The 16,257-nt window shown below is 41.3% G+C and overlaps 1 protein-coding gene across 3 annotated transcripts in view; it reads right to left on the reverse strand.

Annotated features, from left to right (window-relative positions):
• Positions 1–6,524: 6,524 nt before the first annotated feature.
• Positions 6,525–16,257, reverse strand: part of LOC124270516 (sister chromatid cohesion protein PDS5 homolog B-like) — a 68,039-nt gene continuing 58,306 nt past the window's right edge. The window contains exons 31-35 of one of the 3 annotated variants that reach the window (XM_046705533.1): positions 13,789–14,277; positions 13,252–13,398; positions 10,955–11,098; positions 8,863–9,004; positions 6,525–7,577 (exon numbers count right to left, since the gene is read on the reverse strand). In XM_046705533.1, coding sequence (XP_046561489.1) covers positions 7,545–7,577; positions 8,863–9,004; positions 10,955–11,098; positions 13,252–13,398; positions 13,789–14,277 — 955 coding nt within the window. In that variant the 3' untranslated portion in view covers positions 6,525–7,544. Of the gene's footprint in view, positions 7,578–8,862; positions 9,005–10,954; positions 11,099–13,251; positions 13,399–13,788; positions 14,278–14,329; positions 14,491–16,257 lie in introns of those variants that run through there. The other 2 variants (XM_046705534.1, XM_046705535.1) reach the window with 2 other exon arrangements.

The raw sequence follows: 16,257 nt of genomic DNA on the forward strand, positions 1-16,257 counted from the left end.
CTCATAGTGCACATACTAAGCTGAGGAGGGAGTAATGTTATGCTTTGCCTCAAGACAACATCTATCCTGAACAATCAATACGTGGGGTTTGGGGGGCTGGTTGCTTGTGGTGTGAAAAGATAACACAGAAGCAGCTTCATTTGTTTTCAGTGCTGATTTGAATGTCCACTGGTCAATACTGTAGATGTGCGATTATATCGATATGAACTGAACACATGTTGTTAGTCTGTCGTCACGGATGGTGATGTTACCCCTCCCTCAGTTAGTTAACATACACGGACTTGATGAAGTTATCGGGAAATCTGTGTTGACCAAGTTAGTGAAAGGGGACCATTAAGCATGCGTACATCTTCGTTGGGAACAATTTCTGGTTTATTGCATTCAGCACACAAGTAATCAAGTCAGATGTACAGACACTGCCATGATAAGCATTTAGAAGTCCTGATATTTGTCATTCTTCCTGCCTTACTCAATTAGCTGTGTTATGTGTTATCGTAAACCTGTTGTTGGTACCTTGGTGTCAGTCGTTTCAAATTTAGAAAAGAAATTACGTTGAAACGTCGCTAAATGCAACACAATAGAAGTAGTTACCCATAAATTTGAACGGACATTGTCCTTGAAACCTAGAGTCAAGTTTCACTTTCACTTTAAACAAAAATGTGAATGAAATAAAGGGAAATTAAAGTTGAGAATCCTCATTATCCTGCCAATTGAACAATTAAATTTCAGCATTTTATTCAACTTAAGATAAAAGTTGTTTAAAAAACGATCATAGATTCAAATCGTTATTATTGGTCTGTATTTCAAGGGGGTAAACGCAGTAGTTGGAACAGTGAAACAAATACACGTGCGGTAAGTGATGAACGTTAACCCAACTTGTTCTCGGTGTTTCATTTAATGTTCATACCCCCTTGTAATACAAACCAATAATAGCGATTTGAATCTATGATCGTTTGTTAAACAACTGTTATCTTAAGTTGAATATAATTCTGAGATCTAAATGTTCACTTGGCAAGGTAAACAATTATGAGGATTCGAAATCTTAATTTCAAAGTATTTCATTTACGTCTTTGTTTAAAGTGGCATTCACCGGTACGTTTTCACAGCAAACAGACTATAGATCCACTTTGGCATTGCTCCTGAAGCCTGAAGTCCAGTAGATCCGTTTTGACACTGCCATGGACATTACCCGGCGAAAGATACAAGCACGTGTACCACCTGTTCAAAATCTGCCAGAGTTGGAACCAGCTTTGCATCAAGAATGGTGCAACTGATACGACTGACAAGGGGTATGCAAAGTAGAGAACAGGCAGGTAACCAAGCATGTTGGAGGGTATACTAGATATTGATTGGACAACGTTCCCAGGTTACAAATACACGTTTTTGTTTCATCACATACACGCCATAGTGCCTGGTCACTTTGAGCCAAAACAGATGATTTGTGTTTGTGCCAAAGCCATTATAAGAACATCTTTTTGAGGGGGTTTCTTGAAGTCAAGACAAGACCTTACAGAAAAGCATGCAGCTTTACCAACGCAATGTGCGTGCACACCACCGATGTAAGCCGAGACATACAAGTTTATCAACATTAACGAGGGCGCTTAACATATTAACAGGTGTAATACATTAATACTTCGATTATCGAATATGATATTTACTTCCTGAATTAGGTTTATCGAATAGGTTCTATATAACTTAACGTTTTGATGTATAACTCCACATGCTCTTGCCGTCAGGATTATCAGAACTCCGGGTGTTTTATTCAGCAAAGTGCAGACAACATGATGAACATCGTCCATGGCAGTTTCCCATTTGCAACTTTTTAATGACAGTACGTTTACTTCCACAATCACTAGCATGTTTGTCGGTATGCACACTTTCTAATCTAATTGGCCTTCTACGTCTCAACAGCGACTAACAGAATCGGGTGGTCATGCTCGCTGACTTGATTGGTGCAGGTTTTCGTATCCTATTTGTGTAGATCGATGACATGATCAGTGAACAGTGAGTTCGCCGTCCCCATGATATTGGAATGCGTCCTTTGGCACAGCACGGGAGACGATGCGCACCAGTTTCAAAAGAGGGTCTGTGGATAGCTCGATTCTCACTGATGGCATGTAGTGCGAAGCAGATATAACTGGCCCTTTCTACAGCTCTGGTAAATCGGTATCTATCCCAAGTGTCAACTTATTATATGTTGGACAAAATTAGTTAGGGATATATGTACATTTTGAAATTATGAATAATTATCTAACTGTGCATACAAAATTTAAAATCCAAAATTTATCAAACCTGTGTAGACACATAACTGACTGAGTTTTGTTTTACGCCGCTTTTGGAAATATTCCAGCAACATCACTGCGGGTAATACCGCAAATGGGCTTCACACATTTTACCCATGTGGGGGATTCTGAACCCTGGTCTTCAAGTGACAAGCCAACTAACCACCAAAGCACTTGTCGGAAATGCTAAAAATGCTCTTTGACTTATATTTAAAATTTTAGAGGTATTTCAGTTACATAACAACAAATATCACTTTTAAGAAACATCTACCTAATGTAGACCGAGTGGAATAAATTTGGAGACATGCCCTAAAATGTGTTTTTACGTCGATGAAAATACTAGAAAACTTAGGAAAATAACGGGTAGTGGAATGTTTTTGATACAAACATTAACCGCCTGTGTTACGTCATCATCAGCATGCACGGCATCGACAGGTGAAATTGACACCCTGATACACATCCTGGCGAGGGCCATCTCAATAGATGTTTTCTTCAAAATGTTGAATATGTGTACGTATAGTATACGTACGTGGATATGGCGGATCATTTGTATGTGTGTGTTTGTTTTGAAATAGAAACATACGAATTACCGTACATTGGAAAGAATCCTATCACTTCAGGTTTATCTTATCGATGGATTGTGTAGAAATGTGCAACGTTTGAATAAATGTTTGCATGTCAACAGCATATTTCATTGCAAAAAATATGGATGTAATTCGGTCAGTTTAATCTAGTTGTGAACATTGGCCAACATTTAACGAAGTCAATTAGCGTAGCTTCTTTAGAATATATATATTCTTCTTCTTCTCATAAGGTTTGTAGACCGTCCCGTCCAAGTACTCCCTTGTCAAACGTCCCAGTTTTGCTTTTGAGACTGTCCCTGTCTTGTCTGATTTGTTTACAATATTGTAAACTTGTTGGTAAGACATACCAACAGCTCTACAAGATTCTGTAATAAACCATTTCTAAACTAATGAAAGGTTTACCTCTGTCTTTTTAAGCACAAAAAACTTATAAACCTTTGCAACAATTGAATGCAAATAGTTGGCCATAGTCGGACAGCTGTGATAAAGATGTGCATGCATGACGGAAACTTATTTATCAAGACTTAACATTTATATTAATATTTCTTCAATAAAGAAACGATAATTAAGTAAAGTAACACAAACATTCAACATTTATTTGTTAAAGAAAAACGTTGATTCCATATTTTTACACCACCTGTATTATTAGCATAAATGTAAAGACTATTTCAGATTTCTGTTGTTGAACTCTGGAAAAATTCTAAGCTGTTGTTTTGGTACCATATTCTCTCCTGTAAACCGCCCTTTAAATGCATGGGAATGTTAAATCGATTGAAACAAAATTAGGTACACTATAGGCGAGTTGATCTATTGACAACATAGTACATTTATCACCTTTATCAAAGTATTAAGGTTAAAAAGCATTTTCTAAGATTTCCGACAGTAACTTTAGGCTACCCCACCGCCCCTGTAGACACATAAGGATTTAAACTCAGAGATTAGTGACATGTATCCAACATGCATGCATCGTGCTGCCACGTTCCGTGACGGCAGTGGGTTCGTCCTTGAGACGTGCAATACGTTGTTGCACGTGCATTCCGGGAAAGAGAAACAGAGCAAAATGAATGCCACACAATACTGTCACTTTGGAAAGCTCAACCCCTGCCCTTGCGATCGTTCAAAATTAAACGGCCATTGAAACATAGCATGCCAAGGCTCACGTCTGCAATAACGTCATTAGGCCATTGGGATGGTCCGTGGGGGAATGTCTCAACGACAAGTGGCTGCACATTTCCACTGACACCGGAACACCATTTCTGCACTGGTGAGACGCTACCAGAACACAAATGACGTCTACGATCGGCCACGTTCTGGACGTCCACGTGTAACAACGCCAAGACAGGACATATGGATAAGGGTGACCCATCTTCGCCACAGGTTTCAGACTGCAGTGATGACTGCCCGAACCATCCCAGGACTTCGCCGTATCCACCCCAACACAGTTCGACAACGTTTACATCATCACGGGATCAGACCACGACGTCCCGCCATACGGCCTATCCTGACACAACGTCATCGACAAGCTCGCCGAAATCATGTCCGCCAGAACCCTTGTTTTGGTGGAGAAATGTTGTTTTTACAGATGAGTCCAGGTTTAACATTTCCCATAGTGATGGACGTCAACGTGCCTATAGACGCGTGGGAGAACGTTATGCTCAGGCCTGTGTCTTGGAGAGGAATCGCTTTGGTGGTGGGTCCGTGATGATTTGGGGTGGAATAACAGCGCGCCAAAGAACTCCTTTGGTGATTGTTCAGGGCAACTTAACTGGTGTGGGCTACAGGGATCAGATTCTTCGACCTGTGGCAATTCCTTTTCTTCAACGTCATGGCCCTGGGTTAACATTCCAACAGGACAATGCCCGCCCTCATACGGCAAGGGTTGCTATGGATTTCTTGCAACACCACAACGTTGACTTACTGCCTTGGCCTGCAAATTCACCGGATCTCTCCCCGATAGAGCATGTTTGGGACGAGATGGATCGACGTCTACGCCGTCTTCCTCATCCGACTCACCGATACAATATCAATCATAACAAGAAGACAAAGTCATCAATATCCCCCGCAATGGCAAAATACTCTTCATGATTATGTCTACGAGTTATGATTATGTCAAATATTTAGGTGTGTATATAGAAAAGTGGAAGGAGAGTATTGAAAGGTTTTGAAAGTTCTGCTCCAGAATGAGCACTACCACCAATTTCAGTCTAAGTCAAACTTGTTGTCATGGAAACGCCAAAAATATTTAATTCAGAATTCCAAAACTACCAAAAGGCACCAGTACACCACCAGATCCATGTATGTGCCAAGTTTGGTGAAGAAATAGTGAACGGTTTTAGAGTTCTGCTCCGGAAAAGACAAATGTGCACGGACGGACGGACGGACTGACGGACGCATGGACGGAGTCCATTTTAATACCCCCGCAAAACGCGTTGCGGGGGATAAAAATACCAATATCCCTAACTTACTTTGTCCAGTATATGTAAGGTGGAAGTGCATGCCGTTGGATGTTTTGCTACTTCAAAATTATATACATGTATATGTCTTTCTTTAATGTAGGACAAATCCCCAAAAGAGGTTTTCAGCTCAGGTGTATTCAAGTTTGGTATTAAAAATATTTTGTATTCCTCTATTGTCACAATATAATATAAACATAGGGCAATTTAACAATGCTCATTATATGCTGAATAAAAGTAGGTTTACATTAATAATGCATCTCTCCATATATATTCGAGACGTCACGATCTCGTCCAGTTATCAGCTGCTCTTGAAAACACTTGTTTACCGTATATAACCATAACATAGAGCCCCCGCGACGGACATTGGACTTGCTGCAAACAGGAATGGTGCAAAACCAAACGTTCACTGACACACAATATCATCTCTTTCGAGGCTTGATCTATAGCTGAGCATCACCTGTGAGTCACGCCAACCATACCCCAAATTCTGGCACCCAAGTTACCTTCTGTCTTGGCTCAAAACATGCGAGGTTCAGAAGACAAGACAATGTTCTGTTCACAGATTGTCGAACTTTCAACTGGGCAAGCTCTACAGTAGGGCTCGTGACTAAGATCTGCAGGCGCCCTGAAGAACGTTTTGGATACGTTTGAGTTACTCAACCCCGTCAGTTAGAATGGAATGGTGTGGCATCACAAATGCGAAAACATAAATCTTGTTTGTTCCTTGAAAAATGATGGGGTACGAAAACGGGACGACATCCTTCCTGGTCGTGTTCTGCAGCAGGACAATGCCCGAACATTGTAACACTCTTCGAGGCAGCATAATACTGCTACATTACCATTGCCTGCTGTTTCACCAGGTTGACACTCTTGTACAAAGTGATCCTACACAGTATGTTCTATTATCAAATTATGTAACCTTGTCACAGACAACTCTGCAGCATCCTATTGTTGACAATTGTGCCAGGTCGCACGACTTCCTGCTTGAATTGATAAGGTTTGGCAACAGAGACAATCAGCCTATTCATGCCACTTTCATGAGGACTGCCCCACACTACAACAGCCGCCATGAACTGCATGACAGAATCTGAGTCTGTAACATGAATCTGTACTGGTTACAGTCATACCTTCCTACCTGTATCCCTCCATAGCAGTGAGGGAAGGAGAGGAGGAAGCCTGCACTTCAAAAACAACCACATTCGTGAATAAAGAACACATTTTAATCAATTTTCCACATTTACATTTCAATTCTCAAAATAAATGATAGTATTTAACAAACTGTTTTCACAACCGCAGACTCAACATCGTCTGCCCCAAATACTGTACACATCCGGGTGTCTCTGCAACCCTCACCCAATGTCTGGGCTCAGTGTCAGCAGACATGGAATTCTTCAAAACAATTGATCCCATTTACAAAACAGTAGGTGATGTGACAAATTATAAAATAATGTACTATTCACAGTGGTACTGACGTGATGAAACAGGGGTGAACAACTCAACTCGGTAACAACTTGGTGTCAACATAGAATCAACTGAAGATGATGCCCACTTCATACAGGGCCATTATACAGGAAACACGTGGTGAGTTGTGTCTGGTTTTGAAGTGTATCACAATAGTGAGTTATTGGCTTTGCATAAATCAAACAGATGGCTTGTTCAGGTGACCTACACTCCAGATTCATGAATATATGAAATAAACAAGCTATTTGTTTTGTATTGCTACTTCAAGATATAACACAGCATAAATAAACAGTTCATGAGTCATCGAGAAGCCAGGTCTAGCATTTTGGTCAATTGATAGGAAAGTATTTCACTAAGAAATAAAATGCATACAACTTGATATGAAACTAGAACAGCAAAGGGTTCCATTGGAAAAAGTACACACTATTCCATGTGCAGACCAAACTTCAGTATCAGCCTTCAGAAAGTACCTTCAAGTTCAGCTACAGAAATAATCTGCCATTGGCATAAGAAGTGAAGCTTTTCAAATGAGAAAATATCCATTACTTGCAAATGTAACTCTTAAATGGTCAAGTGCTGAGCAACAGGTAGCCTAGAATTTGTTTTCATCATGACAGATCTGTACAATGGACTTTTGTTGCTTGTTGCCAGACCTGCAGATTTGTGTATGCCCCAAGTGTATGCCCCCATGCTGCTTTGCTGGATGCTTCGGTGGCTCACAGGACAGAAGAACACAGCATCACTCCCAGGATTGTGCACTCCTATTTCTTCCTGGATCGTGTTTTTCTTCGAACCTGTCAAAATAAGATACATGTTATTTCCTATGAAAGAGTAAGCAGTGGTGACAGGGAGACAGGCCATTGGATGGGGCCAGTAACAGTGAACACCATGTTCTGTAACTACCTCAACCTGACACATACAGACCTCATCCCCACAAGCACATATCTTCACATCATCCCCACAAGCACATATCTTCACATCATCCCACACAAGCACATATCTTCACATCATCCCCACAAGCACATATCTTCACATCATCCCCACACAAGCACATATCTTCACATCATCCCCACAAGCACGTCTTCACATCCCCACAAGCACATATCTTCACATCATCCCCACAAGCACATATCGTCACATCATCCCCACAAGCACATATCGTCACATCATCCCCACAAGCACATATCTTCACATCATCCCCACAAGCACATATCTTCACATCATCCCCACAAGCACATATCATCACATCATCCCCACAAGCACATATCTTCACATCATCCCCACAAGCACATATCTTCACATCATCCCCACAAGCACATATCTTCACATCATCCCCACAAGCACATATCTTCACATCATCCCCACAAGCACATATCTTCACATCATCATCCCCACAAGCACATATCTTCACATCATCATCCCCACAAGCACATATCTTCACATCATCATCCCCACAAGCACATATCTTCACATCATCATCCCCACAAGCACATATCTTCACATCATCCCACATAGCATATCAACCAGGGTGTACTGATTTACAGAAGTCAAATAGAAGGGTCCACAGTTCATTTGGATCCACGCTTGTATTCTGTATTATAATTTTATTCAAATTTTCATTCAAAGTGTAGAGTATTTCTTGTGACGCTGTGTTTGACACGATCAGTTGAGTGAGTGAATGAGTTTTGTTTTATGCAACTTTTAGCAATTTTCCAGCAATATCACGGCCGGGGACACCAGAAATTGGCTTAACACATTGAACCCATGAGGGGAATCGGATATGGGAATTCGGCAAGTGAGCTCTTTAACTACTAGGCTACCCCACCACCCTCCAGTTATGGACAGCAGCCATGATTCCACCAACACTATTTACATACACCTCAGTCAACAGAGAATGGTAAGATATGCTGTAAGTGTCAGATTGGTACTCCAGGTTTGTTCAAGTCACATACATATGGTGATCTTAATCTCTGTATATTTAATAATGTTTATGAAAACATGGGATATAGTTAAAACAGTGAATCATCACATGTGTATGTGAATGGTGGAAGAAAATCCCGAGGACACCAAGCTGCTTACCCCTCCTTCAGCATCTTCCCCTCCCACTGACTGGACGGCCCTGGCGAGAGCTGCAACCCTCCGCGGCGGTGACGATGGCGAGTCTGTCTCTGCTGTGTCCTCACCATCAGAGGTACCATTGGACATTGGCTTTGCTCGCCGCCTGAAGTCACGTGACAGTGTGATCAACTCACTGCAGTGTCATACATTATGACACTGTCTATATGACAATGTTTAAGTTTAAACTGAACAACAGATACATTGGAATACATTGACTAGGGATGTCAGGATACATAAGTTTCACGATTTGATACGTATCACAATTTCACGGCATGATAGCGTAAATTTAGTTACATTTTGAACATTAATGTTTCATATTTCATAATTGTCCATGAAAAGATCAACATTCATGATTCTCAGAGATTAAAAAGTTCTAATTTCCCATCTTTGTGTTTGAAAAATAATCATTTGTAACTCTCATATCAAAAAACATGTTACAAATTGCAAACTGTAAACGATAAATAAACATTTAAACCGATACTTTCAAAACTAAATATCGATACAGTTTTGAATGTATCGATAATTGTATCGTCTTAGAAAAAGTATTGATGTATCGTGGCATCCCTAACATTGACATGAATCCTCTTTTTGCTGACTGAACATGCTACTGAACAAGTGATGATTTTTTAGTTGAAAATTACCCCAAATGTAAGGTCACATTTGAAAGAGTTGGCCCACTGACCACACAAAACAAGTAGCATCTTAGGGAAAGAGGTGGCCAACTGACCACACAAGACAAGTAGCATCTTAGGGGAAGAGGTGGCCCACTGACAACACAAGACAAGTAGCATCTTAGGGAAAGAGATGGCCAACTGACCACACAAGACAAGTAGCATCTTAGGGGAAGAGGTGGCCAACTGACCACACAAGACAAGTAGCATCTTAGGGGAAGAGGTGGCCCACTGACCACACAAGACAAGTAGCATCTTAGGGGAAGAGGTGGCCAACTGACCACACAAGACAAGTAGCATCTTAGGGGAAGAGGTGGCCAACTGACCACACAAGACAAGTAGCATCTTAGGGGAAGAGGTGGCCCACTGACCACACAAGACAAGTAGCATCTTAGGGGGAAGAGTTGGCCCACTGACCACACAAGACAAGTAGCATCTTAGGGGAAGAGTGGCCTTACACAAGACAAGTAGCATCTTAGGGGAAGAGGTGGCCAACTGACCACACAAGACAAGTAGCATCTTAGGGGAAGAGGTTGCCAACTGACCACACAAGACAAGTAGCATCTTAGGGGAAGAGGTGGCCCACTGACCACACAAGACAAGTAGCATCTTAGGGGAAGAGGTGGCCCACTGACCACACAAGACAAGTAGCATCTTAGGGTAAGAGGTGGCCAACTGACCACACAAGACAAGTAGCATCTTAGGGGAAGAGGTGGCCAACTGACCACACAAGACAAGTAGCATCTTAGGGTAAGAGGTGGCCAACTGACAACACAAGACAAGTAGCATCTTAGGGGAAGAGGTGGCCCACTGACAACACAAGACAAGTAGCATCTTAGGGGAAGAGGTGGCCCACTGACCACACAAGACAAGTAGCATCTTAGGGAAAGAGGTGGCCAACTGACCACACAAGACAAGTACCATCTTAGAGGAAGAGCTGGCCCACTGACAACACAAGACAAGTAGCATCTTAGGGAAAGAGGTGGCCAACTGACCACACAAGACAAGTAGCATCTTAGGGGAAGAGCTGGCCCACTGACAACACAAGACAAGTAGCATCTTAGGGGAAGAGGTGGCCAACTGACCACACAAAACAAGTAGCATCTTAGGGGAAGAGGTGGCCCACTGACAACACAAGACAAGTAGCATCTTAGGGGAAGAGGTGGCCAACTGACCACACAAGACAAGTAGCATCTTAGGGGAAGAGCTGGCCCACTGACAACACAAGGCAAGTAGCATCTTAGGGGAAGAGGTGGCCAACTGACCACACAAAACAAGTAGCATCATAGGAGAATCTTCTTAAGCAGCTGGATTCTCAGTACACAAATCACATTTCAAGAACATTTTCTACATGGAAGTTTCTGCTGCAAGATACTACTCACACATTCCTAACATTGGTCTTCTTTGCCACAGTTTCTTGCTTTTTGGTCTGCAAGGTCTTCTGTGGTTCTGCACTGGGTGTGGGAGAGGGAACTATCTCCTGGTCACTGTCAGGGGTCTTTAAGTTGCTGCGCGTCAGACGGGACCTGTGCCCAAACAAGTACCAATCTTAAACTATCAATATCTGAGATTCAAGGACATACACAATAGAACCTGTTGGAACTGTGATGTTATCAACGTTATGTCCACTTTCTGCTGAGGACAGTTCTTTCCAACATTCACTGCTACCTGCTGTCAAGACACAGGAACATTTTCTTCATTTACATCACTGACAAGTAGCCCATGCACCAAACAGTCACAATAAGAAGACACATAATCACTTGCTTAAAGCAAAGTTATGAAAACAATCTAAAGTAACCTCTCCTTTCAAAATATAAGCCAATTTGGAATGGGTTTTGCCCATACCTACCCAGACGATTTAAACCAAGTACATCATAACATTGTCATAGTTCCATGTTAAATGCAAATTAGCCACTTGGTTTAATCAATCATGGATTATAACATGCATCACAGAATTAAATTGTGCCTGGTTGACCTAATTCAAACAATGACGACTCCTCATACTTAGCATCCTCGATAATCTCCAGGGTATACATTCCGATAAATCTCCACTAGTACCCTGGATGCATTACCGCCCTTTGCTGGGTCCACCTCCTCACAGTAGTCAATAAGAACAACTGTTACAACCGAGCTTGCCAGTGTCAAAGATAGTGGCTGCAGGCGCGAAGGTTTGCTCACTGCGCGACTCAGATTTAGGGAAAACATCAAAGAGACAAATTGACAGGCTGAAACCTTCAAAAAAAATATATGCAAGAACTCCTACTACCTCTTTCAGAGTACCTTTGCAACAATTGAGTCGCCAAGTTTAATCAGTTAGATAAAAGAAGCGAAAGTGAGTTATGATAGAAACCTTGTGATTGGTAATTGGCGACTAGATAAAAAGCCAGCAAGGGGAGGTAATAAAATTATGGGGTCGAGCCGTAGATGCATCCAGTGTACTAGTGGAGATGTATCGGAACGTATACCCTAAGATTATCGAGGATACATGCCTAGCAGCATAAACGTACTTTCATTGTGCCATGATTACAAACATCTTTGAAGAAGAATTGACACCTGTGGGGGTCTTTACAGCTGTCCACCACAACAAAAAGAAAAGTCAGAACAGGGGACATTTTCTGAAGCAGGAGTGAGCCTGTTTGATTCTGTCAAGTCAGTTGGGTAATGTCAAACATGGATGAATGAAAGGAACACCAATATTAGATACCACCTGAAACCTGACTGAACTGGAACAGTTTCACTTCTTGAATTTTAACATTGGTTAAAGACGGAGAATCTAAAAAAAAACATGCTTGTGCCTTTGAAAGTTGAATTAAAGCTTTGAGACCCTGACCTATGACACTGGGATATTCTAAAAGAGTCCCTCTGATCCTACTCTACAGAAGCCCCCTCACCCTGGTATATTCTACAGAGCCCCCCCTCACCCTGGGAAATTGTACAGAAGCCCCCATCACTCTGGGATATTCTATGGAAGCCCCCTCACCCTGGTATATTCTACAGAAGCCCCCCCTCACCCTGGGAAATTGTACAGAAGCCCCCATCACTCTGGGATATTCTATGGAAGCCCCCCTGACCCTGGTATATTTTAAAGCCCCCCCCGTGAACCACCAGAGCAGCCACGGCCCATCACTTCCCTAATACCTTGAGACATACGAGAGCAAGACATATTTTACCTCCCTCCATAAGGTCCATGAAACATGTGTATGAAACAATGTGAAATATTGTTTCAGACTTTCTTGGGCTTGCAAGCTACAGGTGGTTTAGCTTTGCTGGCTGTCTTTGAATTATTCTCATACCACTTTGCTACTATTTCACTAAAAGGTATCATAACACTAATAATTGAATAGTTAGATAAATCACTCTTTCCCTGAGTTGGCTGACTATAAACTTTGGGTCAGGTTTACATCCTTTTCTCCAAATCTGTCCGCACTCACAGTGATGGAATTCATGGGTCCACTCTACTACACTTGAAGTTTCATAAAACACACCAGGACAAGTATTATTCAGCATCAACATGTTCTCCTCTACTTCGGAAGACAGTACCTTGGTTTTCAACAGTGACTCAACACTCACAGTGATGCTACCAAATCGTAAACAGCCACTGGAATACGGTTAGTTAGCTGAGTGACCACATCTATCATCGTGTTAAATATACTCGCACAATGGTAACAAAAACACTCACCTTTTAACCTGAGCAGAAGGCTGAGGAGATGCGGACGAGGTTTTGCGTTTCCGTGGTGAAGCTCCTCCTGGCGTGGAAACTGAGCCCTCCTGGGACACACTGTCAGTTTCACTGATGTCACAGTTATAGCTCTTCCCACCACCACCACTGGCAAAGTTGAGGGAGAGGAAGAGTGAGCATATCCAGTAGGAATAACACTAGGCAGTAGCTGGCCCTCCATACAGGCCCACCAGCAGCACACACTTAGCATTCAACATGGAGTTACATGGGCATTAGGCACTTGAGAAAACCATCTACATTGTTAGTGTTGCCTTACAACTTATAGCTCTGTCAAAGGGTAAACCAAAACATACATTTAACCTTAACTTAATTCCCATTTAAAACAAGTTCCTAGCAACTCATTTGAGATGAATGGCATTGCGGTATCTCATAAATCACAAACCTGACACTGGAATCACCCACATTTGAGATGATATGAATTCATAAGCCACTTTGGATAAATACAGGTAATATACTTGTCACATCTAACTAACTCACTTCTTATCTTTTGTCCCTTTTGATTTTTTTGTATCTGCTGCCCTAGTATTTCTCTGTGATTCAACGTCCTCTGAGGTCGCGCCTCGTGTTCGTTTTGATGGCACATCCTCTTCTGAACTCCCGTGACGTTTCCGAGAATGTTTTGCACTTTCACTACTGTCCCCCTCACCTGCCTTTGCAGTCCTTTTATTTGTACCATTCACAAGAGACTTTTTCACAGAATCCTTGCCCCTCTTAGTAGGGGAAAGTTTCACTTTAAAGTCATCGAGTCTTGTTTGTTTAGTCCCAACTTTTACACCCCTACCTCCCCTGCTCGTGTGTTCACTCGATGACTGAGATTCAGCACAGTTCTTATCTTGAGATGAACTTCGTGTACTTTTCTTGGCCACTTCTGGACTTGAGGACTTGTCAGAGTCTCCACAGTTCTTCTCCAAGGAATCCGACTCATTGGAATCACCGTCATTCTCCTTCCCCGTCTCTTCGTCTTTCCTAGTACAAGAAACAATGACATGAACAAGGGACTGTGTGTAGTGGGTAGCTGTTAATACAGCAGCATCATCAGAAATATACCTTGTGTGGGGATAAGGGACTTCACACTGTGTTGGGTTACTGGTTTCAACAAGATATTGCTATATTGTAAAGGGATACTGAAATGGGTGAGGTTTAGACTTCACATTATGTAGGGTACTGAATTCAACTAGGTTTTGACTTCACATTTTGTAGGGTAATGAATTCAACCAAGTTCAGACTTCACATAGTATTGACTTCACATAATGAAGGTTATTGGATTCAAATAAAAAGGGTATTGACACACGTAGGCTACCGAATTCAATGAACACAATGTCATTTAGAAAGTTGTCAAATGTAATATATGTTATATTTGGGATTACCGAATATTACCGTAGATAAGCCGACCCCCGAACTTGACCTAGCAATAGACAATACCTAGCAAAAAAAATTAGAACTGAAAAAGTAAATAATCTTGTCTAGTGACGTTTAATTGCAAATTTAACGTCTGTACTGACAAAAACGTCTTCTCTTATTCGCTCATGCGAGGCAATGTCATTTTCTTACCATCTGAAAAAAATGAAATTTTTAGAGTAAAATTAATATTTTATACTTATCCTGACTCATGCTTATTGCTTGTCTTCTTCTTCTTGCGAACATAGTGGAACACGTGTATCTCCCAATTGAAGTTCCCTTCAATTAAAAAATCACTAATTAGTACTCACCACGAGTTACCTCCCTTCCACAAGCGCGTGAACGAGGGCGCCACCTCCACCCACGTGCCTCACTCCCTCCTTATGTTTCGAGCCCGACACTTTATTTTTCCGAAGAAATCCAAAGTGTTAAGTGGGGAGGACGGGAGGGCTTACTTCATGAGTCAGGATAAGTAAAAAATATTAATTTTACTCTAAAAATTTCATATTTTTCCTTATCCTGACTCATGCTTATTGCTTGTAGAATCCAATGGAACAGGAGGTGGGAATATATATACTTTGGATTTTAATAATTAGTGATTTAAACTGTGATGATTGTAATAACCCTATGGGAACTTCATAAAGGCACTGAACTGATGAATTCCTGCTGTTTAACTTATAAGCTGCCATATAAAGGTTATTACAATTTATTGAATATGATAAAAGTATATACAACATTAATGTAAGCTGAAGCTATTAATGTGATAGTATAAACTTCTGTGAGTTTATAGTGGATACTTTTATAAATTAACCAAAGTATTAAGCTTAAGATATGCATATATTTAAGCTATAATAGTATAGTACTGTGCTGAAGATATAATTATAACTTAAGCTGTATAATAGTAACCAACTCTTTAGAGTTTGTTAGCTAATACATTTATGCATATGACCATATGACTGCGTTTAAGGATTCATGAAACTTAAGCTGAACATATATATAGTAGCAAAACTCCTAGGAGTTCTAAGCTTATATATAGTATGATATAAAAACCATAGGACTGAGCTTAAGATAATAAATTAAACTTAAGCAAAATATATAGATAGCATGTAGCTATTAGTACTGTTATCAGATAAGTATAAAATCTGTAAGATTGACTTATCTTCTCCATGGAACTGTCAACTGTTGAGCGAGGACCATGGGACCGAAATGGTGGATACCTGAGACGTCCTCGGTGGTGATATCTCTCAGATAGTGGTTGGCAAACACCATATCGGATCTCCAGAAACATTCCTCCATTATGGTATTCAACGAAAGCAATTCCCATGTAGAGCGAGAGTTGAGGCTAGCCTAATTTCGTGAGGATTAGAAGCTCTTGGAGGGTCGAGTCCTGCAGCCTTGTAGGCACGAGTATGACAGTTCTGATCCAGATAGAGATTGTAGTAATGCGAGACTTCCGTCCGCGTAGCTGTAGATATAGGGATAAATAATCTCTTGAATTTCCCTCTGCTCTGTTTGGATCGTTGGAGATATATTTTCAGTGCCCTCACT

This window comes from Haliotis rubra, unplaced genomic scaffold, assembly GCF_003918875.1.
Source record: "Haliotis rubra isolate DU_JTF1 unplaced genomic scaffold, ASM391887v1 Scf1520, whole genome shotgun sequence".
NCBI classification, from domain to species: Eukaryota; Metazoa; Mollusca; class Gastropoda; order Lepetellida; family Haliotidae; genus Haliotis; species Haliotis rubra.